The sequence below is a fragment of the Limanda limanda genome, chromosome 2 (assembly GCF_963576545.1).
Source record: "Limanda limanda chromosome 2, fLimLim1.1, whole genome shotgun sequence".
In the NCBI taxonomy this organism is placed as follows: Eukaryota; Metazoa; Chordata; class Actinopteri; order Pleuronectiformes; family Pleuronectidae; genus Limanda; species Limanda limanda.
Genome location: NC_083637.1, coordinates 19,264,752 through 19,279,947, shown reverse-complemented (window position 1 = coordinate 19,279,947; position 15,196 = coordinate 19,264,752). Strand labels below are relative to the sequence as shown.

At 40.3% G+C, this 15,196-nt stretch overlaps 3 protein-coding genes across 3 annotated transcripts; all 3 read left to right on the top strand.

Annotated features, from left to right (window-relative positions):
* The first annotated feature begins 76 nt into the window (after nucleotides 1–76).
* pglyrp2 (peptidoglycan recognition protein 2) lies at nucleotides 77–3,870 on the top strand. The gene is made up of 4 exons (XM_061091479.1): nucleotides 77–280; nucleotides 762–1,622; nucleotides 2,125–2,335; nucleotides 3,048–3,870. Exons 1-4 carry the CDS (start codon nucleotides 211–213, stop codon nucleotides 3,346–3,348), a joined length of 1,443 nt encoding a protein of 480 aa, XP_060947462.1. The 5' UTR covers nucleotides 77–210; the 3' UTR covers nucleotides 3,349–3,870.
* Nucleotides 3,871–3,951: 81 nt separating this feature from the next.
* Nucleotides 3,952–6,444, top strand: LOC133024399 (lysozyme g-like). The gene is made up of 5 exons (XM_061091491.1): nucleotides 3,952–5,164; nucleotides 5,484–5,561; nucleotides 5,710–5,906; nucleotides 5,986–6,136; nucleotides 6,213–6,444. Exons 1-5 carry the CDS (start codon nucleotides 5,161–5,163, stop codon nucleotides 6,344–6,346), a joined length of 564 nt encoding a protein of 187 aa, XP_060947474.1. The 5' UTR covers nucleotides 3,952–5,160; the 3' UTR covers nucleotides 6,347–6,444.
* A 6,621-nt stretch (nucleotides 6,445–13,065) lies between these two features.
* On the top strand, nucleotides 13,066–14,318 carry LOC133024692 (lysozyme g-like). The gene is made up of 5 exons (XM_061091862.1): nucleotides 13,066–13,138; nucleotides 13,318–13,422; nucleotides 13,584–13,798; nucleotides 13,880–14,030; nucleotides 14,107–14,318. The coding sequence occupies exons 1-5, from the start codon at nucleotides 13,135–13,137 to the stop codon at nucleotides 14,259–14,261; spliced, it is 630 nt and encodes a 209-aa protein (XP_060947845.1). The 5' UTR covers nucleotides 13,066–13,134; the 3' UTR covers nucleotides 14,262–14,318.
* The last annotated feature ends 878 nt before the right edge of the window (nucleotides 14,319–15,196 follow it).

The following is a 15,196-nucleotide window of genomic DNA, read 5'->3' as shown; positions in this document are numbered from 1 at the left end:
ACACACTCAAACTCCAAGCTGAATCAATATTTGGAGTGTACACAGAGTACTATCCTATCGTGAGTCAAAACACTGTGAGTCAGGCACGTACACTTACACAAACAGCCACACAACTCATTTTAGACGTCATGTTGTAAGGACCACAACTGTACTGAGTGAAAGCCCGGCTCTCAGATTTTCAGTTTGGAGGCAACAACTTGGAGATGCAATATGACTTTTTCTGGTCTATCAGTTCTTGTTCTTGCTTCATTCGGCTTCTTTTCTGTCAGCAGGTCGGTAGGTAAGTACAAAAGAGGTAAACATCTGTGTTATGTTGAACACGTGTACAATGACTATCATGAGTTAACTAATCATGATAATAACATTATTTCTATATCACATTTCAGCTGTTACAAAGTGTTTCATAAATTGGACAATTAAAAACAATGTAACAAACATCAAAAAAAAGAAGAAAATTAAGTAAGTAATTTAAACACTAATTATTTAATACAAAATCTAAAATCAAAGACAGCAGATAAAGTTATACAACATGATTTATAAATAATGGCAATAGAGAAAGAAAAAAAAGAAACAAATAATAGAAAAAACTGTGTCAACTGTGCCAAAGACATGTGAGGGGCTGTCAAAAGCCCTTCTTCTTTCTACAACCGATGCTGCGATTCAGTTTGGCATTTTTCCTAAATTTTCTTTAAGGACCACAGTGTGACTGTTATTTGAAGGAACTAAATCATGAACGTACTTCACTGTTACCTTCATATCAGGTGTCCACCTACGGAACATGGACAGTTTCATTCGTGCTGTGCAGCAGGTTGAGGACTCCGACCCTGGCCTGTCCCCTTTGGCTTTGGTCAGGGCCCTGCGGAGGACAGCTGGCCATGATGATGCAATGACCATCCATTTTCTGGGTTCGTCAAATAATCTCAGTGATGCTGAGGTTCTGGACACAGCCATTCTTAACGCCTCGTCTTTCAGCTTTTTTGACAAGGCCATCCACCACATTGTGACGGACTATGGAGAGGAACGTGGGGTGGTTCTAGCTCCAGACGGCACCACAGTCGCCCTTGCTCCGTTACTGCTGGGAATCGAATCAGGACTGAAAGCAAAGATTGAGGGGAAGCCAGCCACCGGCATCTTCCCTCTTACCTTGGCCAGGACACTTGGTCTGTCCTTTGTCAGCCTCCAGGACTTTCCGACACGTTATCGCATGGGGCCGAGTGGGTGCTGGGACAACGTGGAGCACCCTCAGGTGTTCCAGCTGTCTCGGCTTCCCACTCTGGCCACTGATGCTATGATTAATGGTGGCATGGATGGAACTGTACTGGGCATGGACCTCAGCAATCAGAGTGAATCTGAAAAGCCGCAGGCCCTCAGTGAGATCTTGAAAGGATACTATAGTTTTACTTTGCAGGAGGGGCAGGGCCTTGATGCTGTGACCAGGAACATTAGCCCGAGGCGACGGGAGATATCTAGATCCCTTCTGGAGCCACTTGATCTACACAGCCAGGTGATGGAGACACTGGCATTGGTCTGGAAGCTGGAGAAGACGGAATGGATTGCTTGGGACACTGGAGTGGGGCAGGCAGTGAGGGATGGGTTGCAGGCATTTGTTCACATATTCTGGGGTAAGTGATCACAAAAGTGTACTTGACTGCAGTGTAGGGCTGAACCCAAGGTCTATAAAATGGTAGCAAATTATGAAAAATGTCCACATTTGAGAAGGTGGAGCCAGTATATTTATTTAATAGTCAAAATTATTTTGTCATTAAACTAATCGATTAATTTACTTATATTTATGCAGCTGGAGCACATAAGTCCATAGAATGATTCAATAACCAAATGTAAATTTGTTATAATTCAAAACTGTATTGTCATTGTCTGTGGTGACTTGGTTTTTTAGCCTGCTACAATTTCAAACTGAAAAGATAACAATAAATCAGTTGATGTTTTTTAAAAATATATTTTTAAATAAATATGTTACAAAAATGTGGGATTATCATCCGCTTTACAGGGAGCAACATGTTGTAGTAAGACATCCAGAACACTTCTATCTGTGGCAAGATGCCGAGTTAAACCACCAGAGGGCAGCAGTGACTTAACCATCATCCTCTCTCCTCCTCTCCTCAGACTGCCCTCAAATCATCTCCCGTTGTCAGTGGGGGGCAAACTCTTACCAGGATACCCCCACCCCACTGTCTTTGCCCCTCCACTTCCTGTATGTGCACCACACCTATGAGCCATCCTCACCCTGTCTGTCCTTCCCACAGTGCTCTCGTAACATGAGAGCCATGCAGAGGTTCCACCAGGAGGACCGCGGCTGGACCGACATAGGATACAAGTAACCCAAAAAATACATAGCTGATTGATTGATTGGTAGGTAGTTAGCTTGGTTGGTATGTAGGTAGGTTGGTTGGTAGGTAGGTAGCTGTTTGGTAGGTAGGTATTTAGGTAGGTATGTAGGTAGGTAGGTAGGTAGGTAGGTAGGTAGGTAGGTAGGTAGGTAGGTACGTACGTACGTACGTAGGTAGGTAGGTAGGTAGGTACGTAGGTAGGTAGGTAGGTAGATGTTTAAGTAAGTAAATAAGTTGGTGCGTAGGTAGGTAGGTAGGTAGGTAGATGTTTAAGTAAGTAAATAAGTTGGTGCGTAGGTAGGTAGGTAGGTAGGTAGGTAGGTAGGTAGGTAGGTAGGTAGGTAGGTAGGTAGGTAGGTAGGTAGGTAGGTAGGTAGGTAGGTAAATAAGTAAATAGGTTGGTAGGTAGGAAGGTTGATTCACCTGGAGAAAGAAAGACAATAACTCCAGTTTACCATTAAAACTAGAAAAAGAGGGAACTAGCCTGGCTCTGGTTTAACTCAAATACTGCTGATTAACTTACATTCATGCACCAATGCATGTTGTCTCATATATTGTAAATTCAAATTAATTTGCATAATATTTGTAACATTTGTCTCTAAACATCACATTCTCATTATATTTCCATAAGTTTTGCTGAGCTTACTTTTGTATTGTGTTTTGTATTTGCATTGAGCTGCACTGTCTCTATGTCCTCAGCTTTGTGGTGGGCTCTGACGGCTACGTCTATGAAGGCAGAGGCTGGACATACCTTGGTACTCACACCAGGGGCCACAATAGCCTCGGGTATGGGGTGTCAATCATTGGTAACTACACTGCCACCCTTCCCTCTCGTCACGCCATGGACCTGTTGCGCCATCGTCTGGTCCGTTGTGCAGTAAATGGAGGAGGACTGTCTGCCAACTTCACCATCCATGGCCATAGGCAGGTGGTGAACACCGCCTGTCCTGGCGATGCCTTCTTCTCTGAAATAAGAAGCTGGGAACACTTCAGGGTCTGACAGGAGGCCCACTGCCACTTTATTAATCTTACACATCATCCCATTATCAACGCTTTGTTAACTGTTTGATTATGTTAACCTTTGAAATAGTTTCACTACATGAAATGGAAATTTAATCCCCCATCATTTTAATGAAGATGCGATCAGATCCATGTATTCCAGTGCAGGATTAATTTAAATCAAATGGATCTCCCTGCTCATATATACTCACCAATGATATAATAGTGATTCTAAGGCACTGACCTCTGGACTAAGATGAATTTACATCCAACACACATCTAATGTACAGAGATCCTCAGGATGTAAGCTGAGGTGAACCTCTTGATTCAACAGCTATTCAAAGCTTGGAGTTTTCAATCATGGTGAGGCAAACAAAGCATATATAGCTGGATTTCTGATGTACTGCTAACTGCAGGTTTTAAGAACCTTTCAGTTGATCGATGTCATGAATCATCAGGGATGTATTCATGTAAAATTATCTTTTTTTCTCCTCCAATAAAGAGTCTGCCACATCTTATAAAAGTGATTGTTTTTGTCATTTGCACCTTCCATCAAAAAGGGTTGTCGGTGTAAGTACATAATGAAAGAAATTCTGTTGCTTTACTGCCCTAAAGCAATAAACCTACTGAGCGTCCTTCAGTGCTGGATCATTTCTATGGGTGCGTTCCATTGAATCAGCATCTGGGTTACAACAACCAATCAAAACGCAAACACACCTAAATGTTGCCCAATATTTTAGCCTATAGCTGACCCACGTGACCTTACACACGTGACCCTGAAAGAACCTGTTTACTCTGCAGAGTTCACTGTAACATGGGTGGATGCAGCAGATTAAGTCCTGGGGTAGCCTCTAGTTCAACAAGAGAGGCCAGCTTCATGACTCAGCCTGTGGCTCCAGCTCAAGACAAAGAACTTCATATGACGTGTTTGATTGTATTTGTCAACATGCTGCATAAGAAAGAAAGTGGGAGCTAAGTGATTTTTTTACATAAAAAAATCTGCCTTACAATTTTAGGCAAATCATTGAAGTATGGACACTGGACAATTTTTTGATGGGGTTCTGTTCCTTTGATTCAGCGAGACTCTACGTCTGACTCTCCTTGGCCTTTCCAAAACAAAAAAACACATGCTCCATGTTTTTTTTCCTCAAGGTTTTTTAGTAGGGATGAACTGTTCTGTCTAATAGAGATATTATTATGGGCTTCATGTCATTCACAGCTCCCTAAAATTTTGCTAGACATGTTATACATCCAGGAAACTTTAGAATCAGATGACTGAGCAGGATATGTGAGGGCATATGGTTGTGTGTTTTATTTGTTCCCTTTCAAACCTCTTGTACTTTGTACCGGGTCACACCCATAGACTCACCCTGTACTGTCTTGTGTCCCCTCTGGTTCTGTTTGTTTATTCTGTTCTTGTTACCTGCATGTCAGAAATGTTGCTTTCTAAAGTGCTGAAGACAAAATAGAAATAATGGAGGATATATATATATATATACTCAAAACTGCAGCAAACATGTTCAGTATTTTTGCATCAGCACTATCTGAAGCCATCCCCTTCACTTTCTGTCACAGTTCAACTATGTTATCAATGTCAATAAAAGTGAACTCATAACGATACTGAAAATGAAAGTTCGGGGGCTTCTCGTCTGAGGTCTGAAGTTCCAAAAAATCCCATGTTATCCAGAAACTGAAAGTATAGGGATCATATATATAGAGCTTCTCTGCTTAGTTCAACACCACAGACAGAACAGACTGTACCAAACCTCCCACATTCCAGCATCAACAGGACCATCAGAGAAGTAACACAACAATGAGTGAGTTGTTTTACTGCTCATTTAACTTTTTAATAGAAATATTTATACCACACAGATTGCTAAAGCTTACCTAAAACTCTATATAAATGTATTATACATATTTATATAATTATTTCCATGTTTTTAATTGAATATTATTAAACAAGCCTCTTTTATTTCTATTGTTGTAGCTTTGCCATTGTTGTGGTTCTCCTTTTTGACATTGTGTTGGATTTGTGACTGTTCAATCCTGTCAGGACGTCATGCTTTGTTCTCATGTCAGTGTGCAGGTGTGTATTCACAAGTTAAATATAAACTAATAAAAACTGAACATGTGCAGGTTATGGAAACATAGGATCGGTTGAGACCAGTGGAGCTTCATGGCAAACTGCTCAGGGGGACAAGCTGGGATACTCAGGTAAATCACTGCAGTGGAGAAACACAACCTGCTGATTCGTTCACCAATTGGAGTAAAAGGAAAACAGAAAACAAACTAAACCATTGCACTGACAGGCCAACAGGTGTCTTGGATGCAAAAATCAAGTGTCTTTATTTCTCTCTACAAGGTGTAGCTGCATCACACACAATGGCAGAGATAGACATGGGCAGAATGAGTCAGTACAAGTCCAAAATCATTAAAGTGGGACAGAAACAAGGAGTCGACCCGGCTCTCATTGCTGCCATCATCTCGAGAGCTTCCAGGGCCGGAAACGCACTGAAAGACGGCTGGGGAGACTATAAAAACACCTGGGGACTAATGCAGGTTATAACAGCTACTACTGTTTTACACACATCCTCCAAGTAGAGCTTCATATTACAATACAATAACGTGTTTTTTCTAGGTTGATGTTAATCCCAATGGAGGTGGACACAAGAAAGAAGGTGGATGGGACAGTGAGAAACACCTCAACCAAGCCACTGGGATCTTGGTTCATTTTATTATCCGAATCAAGAATAAGTTTCCTGACTGGAGCAAAGAGCAGCAGCTGAAAGGTTCGTTTCACAGAATTTGTTGAATTGTACTTTGACTTTGCTTTTGGTTTAACTTTGTTTTCATATGTGTCTGCAGGAGGAATAGCAGCCTACAGCACGGGGGATGGGAATGTGCATTCCTATTCTGGAGTGGATGAACTAACAACCGGTGGAGACTACTCCAATGACGTCACAGCCAGAGCTCAGTGGTACAAAAACAATGGGTACTGAAGCTGAGCAGTCTCCTGAAAGTCATCAATGAAACATCATATTGTGTGTACTGTGTTAAAACCTGGGCTAAATAAACGTGATGCAAAGTGAAACTACAATGCCTGTGTCTCAATGTGATCATTTGTGGAGCAGTAATTGAGATTCAGGATTTAGATCAGGGGTTCCCTATCTTTCCAGCCCCCCCCCCCCCCCCCTCAAAATATCGATGCCAGAGACTCAGGACCCCAGTTATTGCAGACGATATCCACTAGAGCTAGTTGGCAGTAAAGTAAAAAATGTGTGTGCACATTTATGATGCTATGAATCAACCTGCTGCACCTGACACTATAAAATATGCCATTTTTCATTGGTTTGAATATGTTATGGAAATCTTTTCCTGACCCCTCCTCTGTGAGTCACTCCCTAAGGGTGCCGTGGTTTGAAATGGCTGATTTTGATAATTTACACCATTCTGATACTGAGTTCGGCTCAGTTGCTGGACCCCTATTGTATAATGATTGTGCTATTTGATCCCAGACACTCAACAACAAAGCCAAGATAGCCTCAAAAGTGTACTTGACTGCAGTGTAGGGCTGAACCCAAGGTCTATAAAATGGTTAGCAAATTATGAAAAATTTCCACATTTGAGAAGGTGGAGCCAATATATTTATTTAATAATCAAAATTATTTTTTCATTAAACTTATCGATTGCTTTACTTATATTGATGCAGCTGGAGCACATAAGTCCATATAATGATTAAATAACCAAATGTAAAATAGTCTTCGTTATTATACAAAACTGTATTGTCATTGTCTATGGTGACTTGATTTTTTAGTCTGCTACAATTTCAAACTGAAAAGATAACGATAAATCAGTTAAAAAATATATTTTTACATATATATGTTATAAAACTTTTGTATTATCATCCCCTTTACAGGGAACAACATCTTGTAGTAAGACATCCAGAACACTTCTATCTGTGGCAAGATGCCGAGTTAAACCACCAGAGGTCAGCAGTATCTTAACCATCATCCTCTCTCCTCCTGTCCTCAGACTGCCCTCAAATCATCTCCCGTTGTTAGTGGGGGGGGCAAACTCTTACCAGGATACCCCCATCCCACTGTCTTTGCCCCTCCACTTCCTGTATGTGCACCACACCTACGAGCCATCCTCACCCTGTCTGACCTTCCCACAGTGCTCTCGTAACATGAGAGCCATGCAGAGGTTCCACCAGGAGGACCGCGGCTGGAGCGACATCGGATACAAGTAACCCCAAAAATGCATAGCTGATTGATTGATTGGTAGGTAGTTAGGTTTGTTGGTAGGTAGGTAGGTAGCAGGGATGGGCAAAAATACATCAAAATGTATTTTGATACAAAATACAAAATACCCCTCAAATAAATGTATCAAAATAAAATACAAAATACTGGTGCCAGAAAATGTAACAAAATACAATACATGTATTTTGTATTTAAAATATAGGAAATACTTTTTCTGGATTTTCACAATTTAGTATAGCAGAGCATTCAGGTTTGGGCTATATAATGTACACAAAGCTCTGGTGAACCCTATAAAAAGGAAGAACAGTCACAGAATGTCAGTGTAACTAAGCAAAGCTATTAAAAGACAACAACTTGATTGATTATGTATATACACTACCGATAATTTCGTGTTTTCCATGAAAACTTTTATTTATCAAATGAGTTGCAAAATGAATAGAAAATTTAGTCAAGACATTGACAAGGTTAGAAATAATGATTTTTATATTATTATATATTAATTTGGTTCTTCAAACTTTGCTTTTGTCAAAGAATGCTCCATTTGCAGCAATTACAGTATTGCAGACCTTTGGCATTCTAGCTGTTAATTTGTTGAGGTAATCTGTAGAAATTTCACCCAACGCTTCCTGAAGCCCCTCCCACAAGTTGAATTGTCTTGATTGGCACTTCTTGCTTACCATACAGTTAAGCTCCTCCCACAACAACTCAATGGGGTTGAGATCTGGTGACTGCGCTGCCCACTCCATTACAGACAGCACACAAGCTGCCAGCCTCTTCCCTAAATAGTTCTTGCATAATTTGGAGGTTTGCTTTGGATCATTGTCCTGTTGGAGAAGGAAATTGGCTCCAATCAAGCGCTGTTCACAGGGTGTGGCATGGCGTTGGAGATTGGAGTGATAGCCTTCCTTATTTAAAATCCCTTTTACCTTGTACAAATCTCCAACTTTACCAGCACCGAAGCAGCCCCAGACCATCACATTACCTCCACCATGCTTGACAGATAACGTCAAGCACTCTTCCAGCATCTTTTCACCTGTTCTGTGTCTCACAAATGTTCTTCTGTGTGATCCAATCACCTCAAACTTTGAATCGTCTGTCCATAACACTTTTTTCCAATCTTCCTCTATCAAATGTCTGTGTTCTTTTGCCCATATCAATCTTTTCTTTTTATTGGCCAGTCTCAGATATGGCTTTTTCTTTGCCACTCTGCCTAGAAGGCCAGCATCCCGGAGTCGCCTCTTCACTGGAGACGTTGACTCTGGCGTTTTGCTGGTACCATTTAAAGAAGCTGCCAGTTGAGGACCTGTGAGGCGTCTATTTCTCAAACTAGAGACTCTAATATACTTGTCTTCTTACTGAGTTGTGCTCTCTGAAGGGAGTAGTACACACCGTTGTAGGACATTTTCAGTTTCTTTGCAATTTCTCGCATGGAACAGCCTTCATTTCTAAGAACAAGAATAGACTGGCGAGTTTCACATGAAAGTTTTCTTTTTCTGGCCATTTTGAGAGTATAATGGAACCCACAAATGTGATGCTCCAGATACTCAACTAGCTCAAAGGAAGGACAGTTTTATAGCTTCTCTCACCAGCTAAACAGTTTTCAGCTGTGCTAACACAATTGCACGAGGGTTTTCAAGGGTTTTCTAATCATCCATTAGTCATCTAAAGCGATTAGCAAACACTATGTCCCATTAGAACACTGGAGCGATGGTTGCTGGATATGGGCCTCTATACACCTATGTAGATATTTCATTAAAAACCAGACGTTTCCACCTAGACTAGTCATTTACCACATTAACAATGTATAGAGTGTATTTCTGATTAATCTAATGTTATCTTCTTTGAAACATTGCTTTTCTTTGAAAAATTAGGTAATTTCTAAGTGACCCCAAACTTTTGAACGGTAGTGTATATATTAATGGGACTTAACAGCCCAGAAACTTTGGCTTTGTATCAACAAGAAATTATTCATCACATATGAATAGCATCACACATAAAGCCTATGTATACTATAAAAGCAAAATATAGAATTAAAACCAGTTGTTCACAGGTAAAGAGCCTAAATAAATTACTGTACATCAAGTTCTGCACAGAAAAATGAATAAAAATAAAAGGTAAAAAGTAAATCAATACAAAAGTGAACAGGTAACTTATCAAGTGAGTAGCCTACTTTCTTCTCTTTTACTGTACCTTGGCCAGTGGCATGGTAGGCCACATAGTTCTATATTACAGTGTTAAGTGTCTCATACAGGTTCACACTGACATCATTATGACATAATACTCCTTCCATTTTGGTTCTTGAGACCCAACCACTGAGTAGCCAGTTTAGTTGCCTTTAAGAATAACTCACTTTTCAAATATTTCTGTTGTTAACCGCCTCCTGTGTGGATGGAATATTATTCCTGCAAACGAGAGCAGTCTCTCAACCGGAGCTGAAGAGGGGAGGGTTGTGTTAAATCGAACAAAAAGGAGCTTGATAAGTGGTTACTGCTGAAGAGAAACCAGGTCTTTTCTGGTGTCCTACAGAAAACGAAGGATATCTAATTCAGCTTTGCTGTGGCTTGTGATCTCCTGTCTTTCCTGGACTTGAGTTTCTTTAGCTAAGAAAACAAAGAAGTCATCTTCCTCATCATCTTGGAGGTTGAGTGGAGCATAAGCTGGTGGATTCGCCTCCTTTCTCCTGACAATTGTGGTGCTTGTGGTATTTTAAATACAAAATTACTCCACTCAACAAGTATTTTGTTACAAATTACGTTAGATTTTTTATCGGCCCTACCAAATACAAATTACAAAATACTCAAAGTAATTGAAATACGTATTTCAAATACAAGTAATAGAAATACTGCCCATCTCTGGTAGGTAGGTAGGTAGGTTGGTTGGTAGGTAGGTAGGTATGTAAGTAAGTAAATAAGTTGGTACGTAGGCTGGTTGATTCACCTGGAGAAAGAAAGACAATAACTCCAGTTTACCATTAAAACTAGAAAAAGAGGGAACTAGCATGGCTCTGATTTAACTCAAATGCTGCTGATTAACTTACATTTATGCTCCAATGCATGTTGTTGCAAGTATTGTACATTCAATTAAATTTGCATGACTGAATATTTGTAACATTTGTCTCTAAACATCACATTCTCATTATATTTCCATACGTGTTGTTGAGCTTACTTTTGTATTGTGTTTTGTATTTGCATTGAGCTGCACTGTCTCTATGTCCTCAGCTTTGTGGTGGGCTCTGACGGCTACGTCTATGAAGGCAGAGGCTGGACATACCTCGGTACTCACACCAGGGGCCACAATAGCCTCGGGTATGGGGTGTCAATCATTGGTTACTACACTGCCACCCTTCCCTCTCGCCACGCCATGGACCTGTTGCGCCATCGTCTGGTCCGTTGTGCAGTAAATGGAGGAGGACTGTCTGCCAACTTCACCATCCATGGCCAAAGACAGGTGGTAAACACTGCCTGTCCTGGAGATGCCTTCTTCTCTGAAATAAGAAGCTGGGAACACTTCAGGGTCTGACAGGAGGCCCACTGCCACTTTATTCATCTTACACATCATCCCATTATCAACGCTTTGTTAACTGTTTGATTTTGTTAACTTTTGAAATAGTTTTACTTCCTGAAATGGACATTTAATCCTCCATCACTTTAATGAAGATGCGATCAGATCCATCTATTCCAGTGCAGGATTAATTAAAATCAAACAGATCTCCCTGCTCATACTCACATGTGGGGCACTAATGATATACTAGTGATTCTAAGGCACTGACCTCAGGACTCAAGATGAATTTACATCCAACACACATCTAATGTACAGAGATCCTCAGGATGTAAGCTGAGGTGAACCTCTTGATTCAACAGCTGTGACTATTTAAAGCTTGGACTTTTTGAATCATGGTGAGCAGCACGAGACATAAATGTTTTTTTCCTGAGGCAAACAAATCATAAATAGCTAGATTTCTGATTTACTGCTAACTGGAGGTTTTAAGAACCTTTCAGTTGATTGATGTCATGAATCATCAGGGATGTATTCATGTCAAATCAACCTTTTCTCCTCCAATAAAGAGTCTGCCACATCTTATAAAAGATATTGTTTTTGTCATTTGCACCTTCCATCAAAAGGGCAGGTTGTCAGTGTTAGTACATAATGAAAGAATTCTGTTGCTTTACTGCCCTTAAGCAATAAACCTACTGAGCGTCCTTCAGTGCTGGATCATTTCTATGGGTGCGTTCCACTGAATCAGCATCTGTGTTACAACAACCAATCAAAACGCAAACACACCTAAATGTTGCACAATATTTTAGCCTATAGCTGAGCCACGTGACCTTACACACGTGACCCAGAAAGAACCTGTTTACTCTGCAGAGTTCACTGTAACATGGGTGGATGCAGCAGATTAAGTCCTGGGGTAGCCTCTAGTTCAACAAGAGAGGCCAGCTTCATGACTCAGCCTGTGGCTCCAGCTCAAGACCAAGAACTTCATGCGACGTGTTTGATTGTATTTGTCAACATGGTGCATAAGAAAGAAAGTGAGAGCTAAGTGATTTTTTACTGCAATGATTTTGTTATATATGAAAAAAAATTAAACTCTCACATCCAATATGATGTATGATATGATAATGGGTTAAATAATCAAATATAGGCCTAAAAAAATCTGCCTTACACTTTTAGTTATTTTAAAAAGAATAATAAAACATAGAAATTATGAAAATCATTAAAGTATGGACACTGGACAATTTTATGATGAGGTTCTGTTCCTTTGATTCAGCGAGACTCTACGTCTGACTCGCCTTGGCCTTTCCAAAACAAAATACACATGCTCCATGTTTTCTTTCTCCAGGTTTTTTAGGAGGGATGTACTGTTCTGTCTGATAGAGATATTCTAATGGGCTTCATTTAGAATTTTGCTAGACATGTTTCACATCCAGGAAACTTTAGAATCAGATGACTGAGCAGGATATGTGAGGGCATATGGTTGTGTGTTTTATTTGTTCCCTTTCAAACCTCTTGTACTTTGTACCGGGTCACACCCATAGACTCACCCTGTACTGTCTTGTGTCCCCTCTGGTTCTGTTTGTTTATTCTGTTCTTGTTACCTGCATGTCGGAAATGTTGCTTTCTAAAGTGCTGAAGACAAAATAGAAATAATGGAGGATATATATATATAAACTCAAAACTGCAGCAAACATGTTCAGTATTTTTGAATCAACTCTATCTTAAGTCAGGTGGTAAACATGGGATTACCGATGCCCCGAACTTTCGTTTTCAGTATCGTTATGAGTTCACTTTAGGGTTTTAATGACATTGATTACATAGTTGAACTGTGCACCCAGACCTCAGATTGCACAGCCACGTCTCCTCTGAGGTCTGAAGTTCCAAAAAATCTCATGTTAAGCAGTGAAACTGGAGGTATACGGATTCATATATATAGGGCTTCTCTGCTTAGTTCAACACCACAGACAGAACAGACTGTACCAAACCTCCCACATTCCAGCATCAACAGGACCATCAGAGAAGTAACAAAAACAATGGGTGAGTTGTTTTACTGCTCATTTAACCTTTTAACACAGAAATATTTATACTACACCTAATTGCTAAATCTTACCTAAACCTCTATATAAATGAAGGTGTATAATACATATTTTATATAAATGATTTCCTGTTTTTAATTGAATATTATTAAACAACCTCTTTTATTTCTGCTGTTGTAGCTTTACGATTGTTGTGGCCAGGAAACAATTTTGGAAAAATCGAATTAGTTGAGACCAGTGGAGCTTCAAAGGAAACGGCTAAGCAGGACGAGCTGGGATACTCAGGTAAATCACTGCAGTGGAGAAACACACCCGGGTGATTCGATCATCAATTGGAGAAAAAGGAAAACAGAAAACAATCTATTCTAAACCATTGCACTGACAGGCCAACAGGTGTCTTTGTGTCTTGGATGCAATAATCAAGTGTCTTTATTTTTCTCTACAAGGTGTAGAAGCATCACACACAATGGCAGAGACGGACAGGGAGAGAATGACTCAGTACAAAGAGTTAATCCACAACATCGGTTCGAGACACGGAGTCGATAAGTATCTCATTGCTGCCATCATCTCGAGAGAGTCCAGGGCCGGAAACGCACTGACAGACGGCTGGGGAGACTGGAGCGACGAAAGAAATGCTTGGAACGCCTGGGGACTGATGCAGGTTATAACAGCTACTACGGTTTTACACACATCCTCTAAGTAGAGCTTCATATTACAATAAAATAACTTGTTTTTTTTCTAGGTTGATGTTAATCCCAATCGAGGTGGACACACTGCTATAGGTGGATGGGACAGTGGGCAACACCTCAACCAAGCCACTGAGATCTTGGTTCATTTTATCAACCGAATCAGCAAAAAGTTTCCTCACTGGAGCAAAGAGCAGCAGCTGAAAGGTTCGTTTCACAGAATCTGTTGAATTTTACTTTGACTTCGCTCTTGGTTTAACTTTGTTTTCGTATGTGTCTGCAGGAGGGATAGCAGCCTACAACATGGGGGATGGGAATGTGGATTCCTATAGTCGAGTGGATGAACACACAACCGGTAGAGACTACTCCAATGACGTCATAGCCAGAGCTCAGTGGTACAAAGAGAATGGGTACTGGAGGAACTGTGCAGTCTCCTGAAAGTCATCAATGAAACATCATATTGTGTGTACTGTGTCAAAACCTGGGCTAAATAAACGTGATGCAGTGAAACTACAATGCCTGTGTCTCAATGTGATCATTTGTGGAGCAGTAATTGAGATTCAGGATTTAGATCAGGGGTTCCCAATCTTTCCAGACATCCCCCAGTTGCTGGACCCCTATTGTATCATGATTGTGCTATTTGATCCCAGACACCCAACAACAGAGCCAAGAGAGCCTCATATTGTTGATCTTCCATGACTTCATATGATACCAAATACATAGAAAAGGTCTGTCCAAAGGCATTTATTAATGTCTGACTCATAAAAAACAGTGAAATTCTTGTTATAATGAATATGATACTTTTCCCTTCCAATCTTCGAGCCTTCAAATTCAGTGGCTGACATTCACCATTTCTCAGCTCTTGACGTGCTGCTAAATAAACAAAATCACCAACATCCTTGTAAATAAATAGAAAACAGAAACAGAGAACAGTAGCACCGCTATCATTAGCTGGCCGAATCCATTTAATTAAGATGAATGTTCTTCCTAGGTTTCTGTATTTGTTTCAATGTATTCCGATTTTCATTCCTAAAAAAAACTTCCACACTCGACAAAATACTATTTGCATTTATATGGGATAACAAGACCCCCGTATTCGCAGAACTTTTTTATAAAGGTCAAAAAAGTTAGGAGGTATGTCAATGCCTAATTTTCTTTACTATTATTGGGCTTGCAATGTTCAAAAGGTCATAATGTGGGCGAATAGTGGTGCAGATGTGGAAACCCCCGCTTGGGTTAAATTGGAATGTTTTAAATTACAACTCCATTCACTGGTAACAGCTCCCTTGCCACTTAAATCTGGTTCTTTTAAAAACCCCGTAGTTGCCCATACTGTGAAGATCTGGGTTCAATTTCGGAAACATTTTGGCTTG

Coding starts and splice junctions, on each gene's coding strand:
- pglyrp2 (XM_061091479.1), top strand. CDS start 211: ATGACTTTTTCTGGTCTATCAGTTCTTGTTCTTGCTTCATTCGGCTTC. Junction 1,623..2,124: donor ATTTGTTCACATATTCTGGG/GTAAGTGATCAC, acceptor TCCTCTCCTCAG/ACTGCCCTCAAATCATCTCC. Junction 2,336..3,047: donor TGGACCGACATAGGATACAA/GTAACCCAAAAA, acceptor CTATGTCCTCAG/CTTTGTGGTGGGCTCTGACG.
- LOC133024399 (XM_061091491.1), top strand. Junction 5,562..5,709: donor GGACAAGCTGGGATACTCAG/GTAAATCACTGC, acceptor TCTCTCTACAAG/GTGTAGCTGCATCACACACA. Junction 5,907..5,985: donor ACACCTGGGGACTAATGCAG/GTTATAACAGCT, acceptor TGTTTTTTCTAG/GTTGATGTTAATCCCAATGG.
- LOC133024692 (XM_061091862.1), top strand. Junction 13,423..13,583: donor GGACGAGCTGGGATACTCAG/GTAAATCACTGC, acceptor TTTCTCTACAAG/GTGTAGAAGCATCACACACA. Junction 14,031..14,106: donor CAAAGAGCAGCAGCTGAAAG/GTTCGTTTCACA, acceptor ATGTGTCTGCAG/GAGGGATAGCAGCCTACAAC.